This window comes from Eulemur rufifrons, chromosome 8 (assembly GCF_041146395.1).
Source record: "Eulemur rufifrons isolate Redbay chromosome 8, OSU_ERuf_1, whole genome shotgun sequence".
Taxonomy (NCBI): Eukaryota; Metazoa; Chordata; class Mammalia; order Primates; family Lemuridae; genus Eulemur; species Eulemur rufifrons.
In genome coordinates this window covers 112,489,070-112,503,630 of record NC_090990.1, presented here as the reverse complement: position 1 = coordinate 112,503,630, position 14,561 = coordinate 112,489,070, and the positions used below count along the sequence as shown (strand labels likewise).

The window sequence follows — 14,561 nt, the reverse complement described above, 5'->3', positions numbered from 1 at the left end:
GAAATCATTACTAGTATTTTAAAAGTAGAGTTGTTTTTCTATAATAAGCATGTTAGTTTTGTGATAAGGAAAAACAAATTTTAGGTAGGGCATGATGGCTCACACCTATAATCCTAGCACTTTGACGGGGCTGAGGTGGGAGGATTGCTTGAGGTTTGGAGTTAGAGACCAGCCTGAGCAAGAGCAAGACCCCATCTCTACTAGAAAATAGAAAAAATTAGCTGGGCATGGTGGCACATGCTTGTAGTCCTAGTTACTTGGGAGGCTGAGGCAGGAGTTGCTTGAATCCAGGAGTTTGAGGTTGCAGTGAGCTATGATGATGCCATTGCACTCTAGCCAGGGCAACAGAGTGAGACTCTGTCTCAAAAAAAAAAAAAAAATAAAATAAACAAATTAAAAAAAACAGTGATATCTGTAACAATATTTGATTCCCTTTTGGCTTGATGCTTCAATTTAATTTGATTCTGTAAGTATTTGAGCAATTATAGTGTGTTAAGCATTGAAAGAGTTGGTCTTGGTCACACAGTTCACTAATCTGCTTTCTATCACCTTGCCAATCTTATATGTGTTTTATGATAACAGAACCACAGAGGTAGGGAGACATACTATACCTAAAAGTGGTGGCCCCAGGAGGACAGGACAGCATTCCACAATGGTCACCAATCCCACAGCGCTGGAGAACCTCTGAGGTCCGACGAGGTCCATCAATGTTTCAAACAATACGGAGCTGAGCCACCCAAAGGCAAATCCAAAGAATCCCGCATAGACACAGAACCCAATATAGGTGGTGGCGGAAAAAGGTGCTAGCAAATGACATGCTCCATTTGCGATAATAGAAGCTGCAAAGAAATACTGAACTCGAGGTCTTATCCACTTTGTGTTGGCTACAAGTCCCATGGAAGGTCTGGCTACCATGTCAACAAAAGCCAAAATGGAAAGAAGGAAGGCAGACTTCTCACTAGAATAATGCTGACTCTTACCATAATTACTAAGAAAGACTAAAGGTGTGAAGAGTCCAAAAAACATAAGCACGTTTCCAGACAGGTATAGCAAAAAGCCTCTGTGACTGAACAGGGATAAGTCCAGGAATTTATTAATTGTTTGAAAGGCTGACTGTTTCTCTTTTTTGGGGTGTCCTCCAATAAGATCTGTATTTGCATCACTTGTACTTTTTATTGCATCAGATTTTCCAGTTTCCTCAAGGGAATCTTTACTTCTATCTTTCCCTGCCTTCGTTGGCTTGGGCCCTATTGGTCGCATCAGGGATCCAGCTACACAGCAGTTTAGTAACAAGCCCCCAAGAATTAGGAAGCTTCCTCTCCAGCCAAAGATACCGAAGAAAGCTTGATTGAGAGGGGCCAAGGTAGAGAGGAACACAGGGCTTCCTGCCATGGCCAGTCCATTTGCCAGTGGTCGCTTCTTGTAGAAATACTTGCCAATCATGGTCAGAGCCGGGTTCAAGTTGAAGGCAAGTCCAAGACCTGTGGAAGAGAGGGAAAAAAACCCCACATACTGTAATAAACATCAGAAATATCTTTGAAATTACTGAACCAGACAATAAAACTAAAATAAGAGGCATAAATAATGGAAAGGAGACAAAAAATCCTCATTATTAGAGATGTTATATAGTGGTCTAAAGACTGTGTTCTAATAAAGACTGTATGGGTTTAAATCTCAGCATCACACTTATTGGCTGTGTAATCTCAGATGTGTATACTCTCTTACGACTGTTTCTTAATATGTAGAACAGGCACAAGGCACTGTTTTGAAGAAGAAAAGTTTTGTAAAGCACTTAGAACAGTACTCAACATGTAGCAAGCACTCAAAAAATGTTAGTTATTTTATTATTGCTGTTTTTATTATTTGAAGGTGAATAACTATTTTGTCAAATCTAACAAAATCACTGGAATGATCATTATAACCACATAAGATCATTAAATAGACAATTATCAAACAGATAAAACAGATTTATAACAGAAAACACAATACAAAATGATCCCTTTCACTATAGCACCAAAAAATAAAAAACATGCAATTTATAGGGCTCAAACTGTGAAATTTCCTGAGAAGTCAGAGACTTAAAAATAACACACAAAGTTTTGGGAAAATAAAACACAATACTGTCAAGATGGCAAGGCTCCCCAAATGAACGCAGTAATTTAATGTAATCCAATGAAATGTCAGTGGATTTCGAGATTGAGGTAAAATGACTCTAAAACATACTTAGAGAACAAATACATGGAAGTTAGCAGGAATTTTTGGTGATGCAAGGGAAGGAGCGGGACCAAACAGATCAGATATTTAAATGACTTTATAAAAGCTACAATCCTTAGAACAGTGTGGCCCTGTCTCGGGAATAGGTAAACAGTCATCAATGAAAGTGGACAGAAAGTCCAGGAACAGAGCTAAAATATATATAAACATTTAATGTAAGATAAAGTGGACTTTTAAATTAATGGAGAAAGAACAAATTATTCAATAAATAGTGCTAGTAGAAGTAAATATTCAAAAAAGCTCTCCTTAACCTCTGCTTGCTCCATACCATTTATGTTTAAGTCATTCCCAGAGGCTTAAACCAATAAACCAGAGCTGGTCACTCCCTGACTTCAAACCTCCAAGGCTTCCTATCTACACCTTTGCCCTGGTCCTTATTTCCCTATCTGACCATTCCCACATGTGCTAGGGTCTGTGGTCCCCTAGATTTTCATAAAATTGGTTCCTTATTATTATTCTAATCTCAACTTAAAGTCATCTCTTTAGTGAGCTCTTATCTGGTGAGCCTGCCCAGGTCTTCCCTGTCATAACACTTCATTTAAGGCTTTGTATAGCATTTATCACCCCTCGATACTTTTCTGTTCTTTTTTCTTTATTATAGACAGGGTCTTGCTGTCACCCAGGCTGGAGTACACTGTCATAATCATAGTTCACTGTAATCTTGAAGTCCTGGCTCAAGCAATCCTCCTGCCTGAGCCTCCTGAGTAGCCAGGACTACAGGTGTGTGCCACCATGTCTAGCTAATTTTTCTTATTTATTCATGCATTTGTGAGTTGTACTGTCTGCCTTCTCCCAATAAAGAGCATGACTTTTCCTGACTTGTTGCTCTATCTCCATAACACCTAAAATGGTTCCTGATATACATACTGTTCTTGTTTAATAAATATTTAATGAATAAATTAATAAAAGGTAAAATGAACCAACTGATACACCATGTGGGAACAAATAGAGTTATACATCTTTTTTCTTTTATGTCAGATGTTTTCATCCATTCAGAATTTTTTTTTTTTTTTTTTTTTTTTGTTGAGACAGAGTCTCACTTTGTTGCCCAGGCTAGAGTGAGTGCCGTGGCGTCAGCTTAGCTCACAGCAACCTCAGACTCCTCGGCTTAAGCGATCCTACTGCCTCAGCCTCCCGAGTAGCTGGGACTACAGGCATGTGCCACTATGCCCGGCTAATTTTTTCTATATAGATTTTTTTTTTTAGTTGTCCATATAATGTCTTTCTATTTTTAGTAGAGACGGGGTCTCGCTCAGGCTGGTCTCGAACTCCTGACCTTGAGCAATCCACCCGCCTCGGCCTCCCAGAGTGCTAGGATTACAGGCGTGAGCCACCGCGCCCGGCCCATCCATTCAGAATTTTTAAATGTAAAAAATAAAGTGTAGTAAAAAAAAGTAGACAAATATTTTCATGATCTTGCAATGGGAAACAACTTCGTAAGGGTAATATATAAGACAGAAACCATAAAAGACTGAGAATTTTGAATACACAAAAACTTTAGATATTTAATGAGGGGAAAAAACAATTTTAAAAATAATTTCAAACAAAATTCGACATCAAAAATCAATTAGGAACAGATATTTGTACACTGATGTTCACAGCATCACTATTCACAATACCCAAAAGGAGGAAATAACTCAAGAATCCATCAACAGAAGAATGGATAATCAAAATATAGTATATATAAAAAACAGAATACTACTCAGCCTTAAAAAGGAAAGGAATTCCGATACATGGTACAATATGGAAGAACCTTGAAGACATTATGCTAAGTGAAATAAGCCATTCACATAAATAAAAATGCCACCGATATGAGGTGCCTAGAGTAGTCAAATTCACAGAGACAGAAGGTAGAATGGTGATTACCAGGGCTAGAGAGGGGTGGGGAAAAATGAGGAGCTACTCTTTAATGAGTACAGAATTTCAGTTTTGCAAGATGAAAAGAGTTCTGGAAATGGATGTGGTAAGGGATGCACAATAGTGTGAATGTACTTAACACCACTGAACAGTAACTTAAAAATGGTTAAGATGGCAAATTTTTATGTTACATGCACTTTATCATTTTTAACAATTTAAAAGAAAATTAATTGGGGAAAAAAGTACGTTTCATGCAAAGGAATAATAAATTAATGTGTAAAGTTGTACGTTATTCTTATACACATAAGAAAATGAATATACAAAAGTAGCCAATAAGTATTTTGTAAAAAAAGGACACTATACCGTTGTTGGCATGGGTCCTTCTCTGATACATTGAGGGGGCACTATAAGTGAGTATAACCTTTCTGGAGGGCAATTTAGCATACACATATTTAAAATATAAGCAGTTCCCTTTCTACAAATTTATCAAAGGAAAATATTCATGTTCACAAAAGACTTTCAACCCAATATTGCTTACTAATAGTAAAAATATTTAAAACAAAAAAACCAAATAAACCCTAAATATTCAACAGTTAACCAAGAGATTGGTCAAATAAAATTATGACATATTGATTCAATGGAATAACAGAGATTAAAATTATGTACCAGAATTTTTAATAACATGGAAAGTTGTTCACGATATATTATTAAGTAGAAAAAACTGGTTACAAAACAGTATACATAAACTGATCCTTTTTTGTTCAAAAAAAGGTATGTTTGTACATAGAAAAATATATGGAAGGATATACATCAAAGTGTTAATAATGATATTCTTTGGATTGTGAGGTTATGATTAATCTTTATTCTTTATACTCATTAGCAGATCATTACCTTAATTTGGTGATTAAAAGAGGGGAGGGATTATCCTCTATCCTCTATCCCTCAGAAATGTTATCTGGACATTCTATCAAATAATTGTTGCTTTATGTTTAACACTCTCCTGCTCCAATAGAAGCCTATTCTCCTTGGGAGGAAGAGGCAAAGAGAATAACCAATGACCACCTTGCAACAAGTTGACAAGTAATGCAATCATCTCTTTCAATTCATTCATTCAACAAACAATAAATACCTATTATATAACAGCAATTTCTTTAAAAGTTTGTTTTTCTAGTACTCTTAATTTATCTATAGCTCTTCAAAATGAAAGTCAAAGCATTTCTATATGGAAAGAATTTCACTCAAAAGATTTGAAAAAAGAATGCAAGTGAATACCAGATAGCCAGCAATAAATTAATGCTTGAAAATGAATCAGTAGCAACTCACCTCCAATGACTCCAATACACAAGTAAAGTTCCTGTACAGTATTACAGAAAGAAGCTGCAATCAAGCCACATCCTGACAAGCAGCCACCAACAATCATGACTGGACGACTGCCATATTTATTCACCAGGATACTGCTGATAGGACCTAAGAGATAACCCAAAATTTAGTAGTATAAAGGAACCTACTCCTTCACATCTATACAAGGCATGAATTACAGTAAATGGCAAGTCCTCCAAAAGGCAATGATAATGTTGCTTTCTATAATAATTTCTAAGTCCTAAGTATGTACATTAGAAAATAAAGATACTAGAAAACATTATTAATTGTACATGTTCTACATCTGGAAATACTGGATGGAATTTTACTAAAATATTCAAAACCTGAATTTATCCTTATAATCTTCCTTTAAGGCAAGACAGGCTGAAAATACCTTGGTAATAAATGTTCACAGGGTTCTTGATGTATCAACAGTTTGCTCTGTTTTAATTTGTAGACAGACACATATAAGATGTATGAACGTATCTGAATGGGTTTTAGAGCATTTATACAGTATCATAAATGTGGTTTGTGCCATATTTTTTAAAAAGAAGGGAAAAAAAGACAAATATACACAATCATTATTTCCAAGTTTAAACAGTTTTGCAATTGGTCATTTCAATTAAAAAAAAAACTGTTCCTAGTTACAGCTAGATGTTTCAGGTACTGAGCCAAATATATCCTTTAGAATTGCTTGGTTCCATGCCTACATCAATATGTTTCATGGTAGCAATACTGTGAATAAATGCTTGCAAGAGAAGATTAAGTCAGATAGTAGTCACTATAACCTTGGATCTAACAACTCGAGTAGATAGAAAATGGAGTATTCAAGAAAACCAGATTAAATTTCTTTAGCTAAATAGATGCATATTAAATAATCTTCGTTTTTCTTGAGTATGAGAGAAGGAAATAAATGAAAAGTAAAGCCTTATAAAAACCAGAAGATTTTAAGTATTTCATGTGTCAGTTTTCAAAACAAAAACAAATGGGCTCTCTCTTCTTACTTGCTACAAATAGGTATAATCTGTAATTTGCCTTTTCCAAATTTATAAATCTTTTTTTTTTTTTTTTTGAGACAGAGTCTCACTCTGTTGCCCTGGCTAGAGTGCAGTGGCGTCAGCCTAGCTCATTGTAAGCTAAAACTCCTGGGCTCAAGCAATCCTCCTGCCTCAACCTCCTGAGTAGCTGGGACTACAGGTGTGTGCTACCACGCCCAGCTAATTTTTTCTATTTTTAGTAGAACTAGTCTAGTCTCAAACTCTTAAACTCAAGCAATCCTCCTGCCTCGGCCTCCCAGAGTGCTAGGATTACAGCAGGCACGAGCCACCATGCCTGGTCCCAAATTTATAAATCTTAATTTTAAGTAAGTCTTATCCAAAGACAGTGAGTCAATTTTTAAAAATACATATTGAATGTACATTTTTAGAATACACTAATGATCATATGTTGACATATTCTATTTCCATAAACACTATGCAGAATTCTACAGTTACTTATATTCTAGTATTACTATTCAGAGTTGCAGTATGGTGTACTAATATTAAAAGGACAGGTTCTCACCCCAGGGAATCCTAATTCAAATTATGATTATACTACTCTCTTCTCTTTGTTCCTCAGAGGTTATTATTAATCTACTTCATACGGTGGTTTGAAGAATAAAAATGAACTAACATCTGTGAAGTGTTTAGTAGGTCCTCAATAAATATTGGCAGGGATGATGATACTAGGGTATGTGCATTTGCTTTCATGTACTCTCTTTCTCCCTGCATCTATATAGGTATAGACTGACATAGATATATGTATGTATACATACATACAATGAGCATGTAAGAAGGAATTAAGGCTTCTGATTTACCCATGTATTTCAGAGGACCCAGTCTCTCCAAGGTGTTAGATCAAGAACTGGCTGCCAAAAGAGACTTCAGGCTCAAACCAGGATGTGCATAATGCAGTTTTCATTTGCTACCTTCTAAGTCACTGCTATGGTCTGAATGGTTCTATCCCTCCAAAATTCACATGTTGAAACCTAACCCCCACATTAACAGTATTAAGAGGTAGGGACTTTAGGGGGTGATTAGATCATGAGGGCAGGGCCCTCATGAATGATATCAGTGCTCTTATAAAAGAAGCTTGAAGGAATTTTTCTTCCCTTATGCCATATGAGGACACAGACAGAAAGTACCATCTATGAGGAATGAACCCTTACCAGTCAGTCAATCTGCTGGCAATTGGATCTTGAACTTCTCGGCCTCCAATGTGAGCAATAAATTTCTGTTGTTTATAAATTACCCAGTTTATAAATTACCCAGTGTAAGGTACTTTGTTACAGCAGCCTGAACAGACTAAGATAGTCACTTTATGAAAATATTAGGTCACAGCTGATTTGAAAATAATTTGATTTTATAGCGTGTATAAGATGAAAGAACTGAATAGCTAAAGAATATTTATGAAATATTTCCATATAAATTAGTCATGAGATTTTGTACCGTCAGAATTACAAAGATCAATACTGTCACACTGTTGACTCTGATGTATTAATAGAAGTTAATGCTGTAAATGTTGCAATATTTGAAATTTCAAACCAGGAGTGTTAAGATGACCACTGTGGAACTAAAAATATGTACATTTATACTTTCATGTTTAAAAAAAAAAAAGGAAAAACAAACCAAAAGTAGGCAATTAATTTCTCCTTCCCCAAAAATATACACTAACAATCATCAGTTATGTAGCTCTGATCCAAAGCACTAATAAAGAAAATGAAACCAATCATAGCTCAAAACATATTAGTGTTCAGAGTGTGGTCTATAAGTTAAAGGATTATGACAATTGTAAAAGTGATGAAAATTCCTAGGGGACATACTACTTAGAAGACAATCAAAACAAAATAACCCATTTAGTAAAAATTCTGCAACAAGGTTCATGATAGGCAATTTGTCTTTTAGAGTTATTTCTGGAAGAATGGCCCTAATTAGCTACCATTAAAAATATAAAGGGTACTGTTTATAGGCCTATTGTAACACAAACTCAGAGAAATGTGCTAGTTATCTCACTGAGTAAGGACAAAGAAGGAACTATTTCCCCTAAGGAAAGTGTCATGTGCAATTAGCACAACTGACATCACTTACTTTTGATGCAAAACTCAAATGGCTCTCAAGCTCTTTGGTGGCACCAAATTGCAACATGTGACTCTCTGGTTTGTAGTTAGCTTAATGACACACTGAAGCCAGGTGTGGTGGCCCAGGCTTGTAATCCTAGCAGTCTGGGAGGACAAGGTGGGAGGATCGCTTCAGGTCAGGAGTTCGAGACCAGCCTGAGCAAGAGCGAGACCCTGTCTCTACCAAAAATAGACCAACTTAGCCGGGCGTGGTAATGTAGGCCTGTAGTCCCAGCTACTTGGGAGGCTGAGGCAGAAGGATCACTTGAGCTCAAGACTTTGAGGTTGGAGTGAGCTATGATGATGCCACTACACTCTAGCCGCGGAAACAGAGTGAGACTATATCTCAAAAAAAAAAAAAAGATACACTGAGCACCTGGACTACCTCTCATACCAATTTCTTCAAGCCATCATAGTCAAAACCTGATTAGAAATCCCGGCAGATTGGAGTTCAAAGCCTGCAAAATTACTGGCTCTGAGAATCTAGATAATGTCCCAAGTCTCTTACGATTTCTCTGAACCTATCAAAAAAATACTGAAATTTAGCACTTAGGTTCTTTAAAAATGCATTTAATAGACAAAACAGGCCTATGTTCAAAATGTAAAAGGCACAAAAAGATATACAGTAGAAAAAATAAGTCTTCCCATTCCTGTTCTCAGCCAGCCAGTTTCTCTCTCCAAAGGAACCAGTTATGTTTCTTCTCTGCAATTTAATTATGTTTAATTATGATTTCAACTACTTATTCCTATTTCATGAGTTTATATTATTGTCTCAAAAGGATAATAAACTTCTTAAAGGAAGGGATCAGAATCAGTGTTTTCTATCACTCATAACACCTAGCCCAGTGCTGAATATATTAATAGGGCTCAAAAAATATTGGTTGAAGCTTAGTAGCCTAAAGCTAAGTTATTTAGAGTAGAAATGCAGAATCCTTATATTAGCTATTAAAGAGCTACATATGAGAATAATCTGAAGTACAAAACTGCCACCAAAAACAAGATTAATGGAAGTGAAAGCTTGGCTAAATAAGCAACATGAGAAACTGACAATCCCAGTAAATGAATACGCTTGGCTTTGGAATCTCTGAACTACTCAACTATATATTAATATTTTAAGTATTATGATAGGATGGCCAGGTGTAGTGGCTCACGCCTGTAATCCTAGCACTCTGGGAGGCTGAGCAGGAGGATCATTTGAGCTCAGGAGTCTGAGACCAGCCTAAACAAGAGCGAGACTCTGTCTCTATCTACCAAATATAGAAAAAATTAGCTAGGTGTGGTGGTGCACATGCCTGCAGTCCCAGCTACATGGGAGACTGAGGCAGGGGGATCGCCTGAGCCCAGGAGTTTGCGGTTGCAGTGAGCTATGATCATGCCATTGCACTCTACCTTGGGCAACAAAGTTAGACTCTGTCTCACCAAAAAAAAAAAAAAATAGTATTATAAGATTTGACTTTTACATGTTCAATTGTGGTTTGATATCCCAAGGTGAAACAAACAGTATTTTAAGTGATGTTAAGTGAGCAACTTACTCTTTACATTTTCTTCAACAACATGCCAAAGAAACAGAAGGGAAATAAATGATAAAACTTAAGTTTAAGGCCGGGAGTGGGGGCTCACACCTGTAATCCTAGCACTCTGGGAAGACCAGGCGGAGGATTGCTCGAGGTCAGGAGTTCAAGACCAGCCTGAGCAAAAGCGAGACCCCGTCTCTACTAAAAAAAACATAGAAAGAAATTAACTGGACAACTAAACATATATAGAAAAAATTAGCCAGGCATGGTGGTGCATGCCTGTAGTCCCAGCTACTTGGGAGGCTGAGGCAGTAGGATCCCTTGAGCCCAGGAGTTTGAGGTTGCTGTGAGCTAGGCTGATGCCACGGCACTCTAGCCTAGGCAACAGAGTGAGACTCTGTCTCAAAATAAAATAAAATAAAATAAAATAAAATGAAAAACTTAAGTTTAGAGTGCAGCTGAAATGCTTTTAGGACTCACAAAATCACAAGGAACAGGGGGGAGGTTTTACTCAGTTCTTTAATTTTTAACAGCATATAAAGATTTTACCTGAGACTCTGAACTATGCTATTTAGTTAGCCTGATTTATTTTAATTCTTCCAATATCAATTTTTAAAAATCTATATTTATGTTTACATTTCAAGAGTCTAGCAGAGAGCAAGAAAAACTAGTTGTGCACACATCATTTTTATGAGAGTTCTTTCAGCTCAATGATACTTAAGTTGAAGCAAATCAGGGCTCCTCACATCTCTCATCTCTGTTTTGGAATACTATAGTGGAACAAACAGCAAGAGTTGCCATTGGTATCAAAAATGAAAAATATGACTCTGAACACAAAACTTTGAGAAATAACACTCAAAACATCTCACTGAATAAGTTTTTTTTAAAAGTTATATAATACAGAGATTCTGGCTGCTTAATGAAAATTAAAATAGCAGGCTTTAATGGGTGCTTACCTCCACCATACATAACAGCCAACATGATGGAGGATATCCATGACACTTCGCTGGTGGTGGCATGGAATATACCTTCAATCTCTTTGAAGAAGACAGTAATAGATTTGGGAAATGCATAAGAGAAGCCGATGGAAATGAAAGCTCCAACTACCACTGCCCACCCCCAGCCTCCATCTGGAGGGGTGTATCCAACTGGACCTCCAATTGCCGGTGGCATTTTAAGTGTAGATGAATTCCAAAATGCAGTTCAAATCCAAATATCTGAAAGATATAAAATTCAAATAGTATATCAGCACAAAAACCCGTTTGTGAAGTAACAAATACATATTTTTTGGTCTTCATCTCCAATTCTTGGCACAGAGCTCCTAAATCCCTTATAATTTCCTGAGTGATAAAGGTGATAGGAGCATCTTTTTTTTATAATATTTGGTTTTTGCACAGAACTTCTAAAACCCTCAGAGTTTCCTGAGTGATAGAAGTGTCTTTTGTTCATAACAAGCCGTTTCATCACACTTGAGTTTATGCTAAAGAGGTTGACTTCAGGTAAGGCCCCTAGATAGTTTCAGTCACTAGAAGGACCAAGTAATTAGAGGATGGAAACTTTCAGCCCCATCTACCAATCTCCAGGAAGCGGGTGGTGGTAGCTGGAAATTAAGCTCTATAAAAACTCTTGAACAGGGCTGGGTGAGGTGGCCAAGGCAGGAGGATCGCTTGAGGCCAGGAGTTTGAGACTAGCCTGAGCAAGAGCAAGACCCTGTCTCTACAAAAAACAGAAAAATTAGCCGGGCGTAGCCATGCATGTCTGTAGTCCCAGCTACTCAGGAAGTGAAGACAGGAGGATCACTGGGGCATACGAGTTTTAGGTTGCTGTGAGCTATGATGATGCCACTGCACTGTAGCCCAGGCAACACAGTGAGACTCCATCTCAAAAACAAAACAAAACAAAAAGCAAAAAAGAAAACAACCCTTGAACCAATTGAATCCATGTGCAGGGAGGCTGGTACACTCTAACTCCATAGGGGCAGAAGCTCCTGTACTTGGGGACCCTTTCAAATCTCACCCTATGTACCTCTTCAGCTGGCTATTCATATGTATCCTTTATAATAAACTGGTAAACTGTATTTCCCCCGAGTTCTGTGAGCCTTCCTAGCAAATTAATCAAATCCAAAGAGTGGGTAGCAGGAATCCCAATTTATAGCTGGTCAGTCAGAAGTATAGGTAACAACCTACCACTTGTGATTGGTGTGTGAAGGGGGTGGGCAGTCATGTGGAACTGAGCCCTTAATGTAGGATCTGACTCTAACCCCAGATGGATAAGGTCAGAACTGTGTTGAATTATTGGATACATCCAATTTGGTGTCTGTTGGAGAATTGCTTGGTGTGCGGGGGTGGGGAGACCCCACCCATCTTGTCCCATAGTGTTCTGTGATATGTTGAGTGTTAACTGTGTAAGAGAAGAAAAGTGTTTTTTTTCCTCCATACCTTTACACCTAGATCTCAAGTAAATGAATTGTTTTTCAATGTTACTTGTCTAATAGACGTTATCTTCTAAAGACATTATCCATAAAAAGTCTTTGAGTCATGATATTGCCTGTAATTTTTCTGTAGCTTAAATGAAAATAGATTCTCACCATTTAGGAAACCACAACTGAAATAAATTCTTTTCAGTAAATGTAGCCTTTGTATTTTGACTAAGCCTATTTGTTTTGGCAGTCAATATCACAATTCCTCAACTTACTGTAGGTAACTAAATGCCTCACCTGACTTATCTACTTGCAAAATTCATGTAACACATAAACATGTCAGGTTTTAATATAGCCATTATAAGTTCTTCCCCTTTCTTCAATACTTATTTTCTTTTTACTTTTTCTTATTTATGGCTGAATTAAAGTATTATGAAATAGGTACCTGACTCACTAGGTATGTAGCAATTTACAAAATAGAAGATAATTCTAAACACATAAGATTCTCATTTAATGGGCTGGAGAACTGCCTCAGAAAAGTTTCCTTTTACCTAATTACTTAGATTCAAGGTATTTTTCTCCATTATGACAAGAAAGACAACTAACCAATACAGTTAAAATTCACAAATTTGAATTATGATATCAAAAGATGGTAGTTTGAAATAAAAAATTATCTCTTTTTTCTTGAAGTTACCTAGTACTAATAAATAGCATGGTTAGAAAATGAAACTTTCTGTTAGATTATTAATAAGGGGCAGATGGGAGTGAGTGTTTGGTGGTAGCTTACCTGTTTTCTCATGAAGCTCTCCTTTATTTAACCCAACTTCCACCCTATATTAAAATTCATACTGTATATTAGCATGTCCATTTCAGGTTACTTTCACTCAGATTATATTACAGCAATAAATACAGGCCAGAGATGAGAATGTGCTGGATCTCATCTGATCTCAGAAGCTAAGCAGGGTCAGGCCTGGTTAGTACTTGGATGAGAGAAAACAGATCAGCGGCCACCAGCGGTTTGGAAGAGGAGACTGACTGCAAAGGCGCATGAGAGGACTTTTGGGTGAAGGAAATGCTCTATTATCATTATGATGATAGTAGTTATTCATCAAGCTGTACATTTAAAATTGGTGAATTCTACTGTATATAAATTATATCTCACTAAGGCTGATAAAATACAAAAAAGTTCAAGGACAGTGATAAGGGGGATAAAATTTATTCTGTGACACAAGGAGACAACACAGAAGTAAAAGGAGACAGTAGGCAAATTTCTCTGTCTTTATCTGCACGGTTAAAAGAAAGAGGAAGAAGACAAAGAAAAGGCAGCAAAGAAGATGGAAGACTCTCTCTTGTGAGCATTCATGACTACAGGCCAGTTGGGATCTCATGCTTGGCAGACTATCTATGGGAAACCTTTGTTGTTCTTCCAGAGATACATCATGTTTGATTTTGCTAGCACAGATTTCCCACAGACAAAGGCCATGAGTAAAGCCAATCTAACACAGTCAGATTAGATACTCAAGGACTATAGATATTGGAATATGAATATTTAAATGACTACAGGCATGAAACAAGGCATTTAAAACATCAGAAAAATACCAAGATACAATCAAAAAAGATTAGTCAATTTGAAACAGAACTTCTAGAAATGAAAAGTACAGTTAATGAAATTAGTAACAGGTTAAGTAGCAGATTGGATGTGGCTGGATAGAGAATCAGTAAACCTGAGGAATAGGTCTGAAGAAATTAGGCAGAATTCAGCGGAAAGGGAATGCTTCATGCTGAAGCTATGAGAGAAAAGGTTTTAGAATGGGAGGATCTGATGTTTATCTAATGGGACTTTGTAAGAAGAGAATAGAGAGTGAAGAGGAGGCAATTTTCAAGGGTTAATGGCCAGGGATATTACAGATTTGATAAATAATATGAATTCTCAGTTTGAGGAAACAAGAAATATCTTAAAAAGCAACTATTTAGAAAATACAGA

General features: G+C 36.8%; 1 protein-coding gene across 4 annotated transcripts in view; it reads right to left on the bottom strand.

The window, feature by feature from the left end:
* The window catches only part of SLC16A1 (solute carrier family 16 member 1), an 88,638-nt gene that overhangs the window by 5,668 nt on the left and 68,409 nt on the right, over positions 1-14,561 (bottom strand). For all 4 annotated transcript variants that reach the window (XM_069480820.1, XM_069480818.1, XM_069480819.1 and 1 more), the window contains exons 2-4: positions 11,115-11,375; positions 5,455-5,598; positions 612-1,481 (exon numbers count right to left, since the gene is read on the bottom strand). In XM_069480820.1, coding sequence (XP_069336921.1) covers positions 612-1,481; positions 5,455-5,598; positions 11,115-11,331 — 1,231 coding nt within the window. In that variant the 5' untranslated portion in view covers positions 11,332-11,375. The remainder of the gene's footprint in view (positions 1-611; positions 1,482-5,454; positions 5,599-11,114; positions 11,376-14,561) is intronic.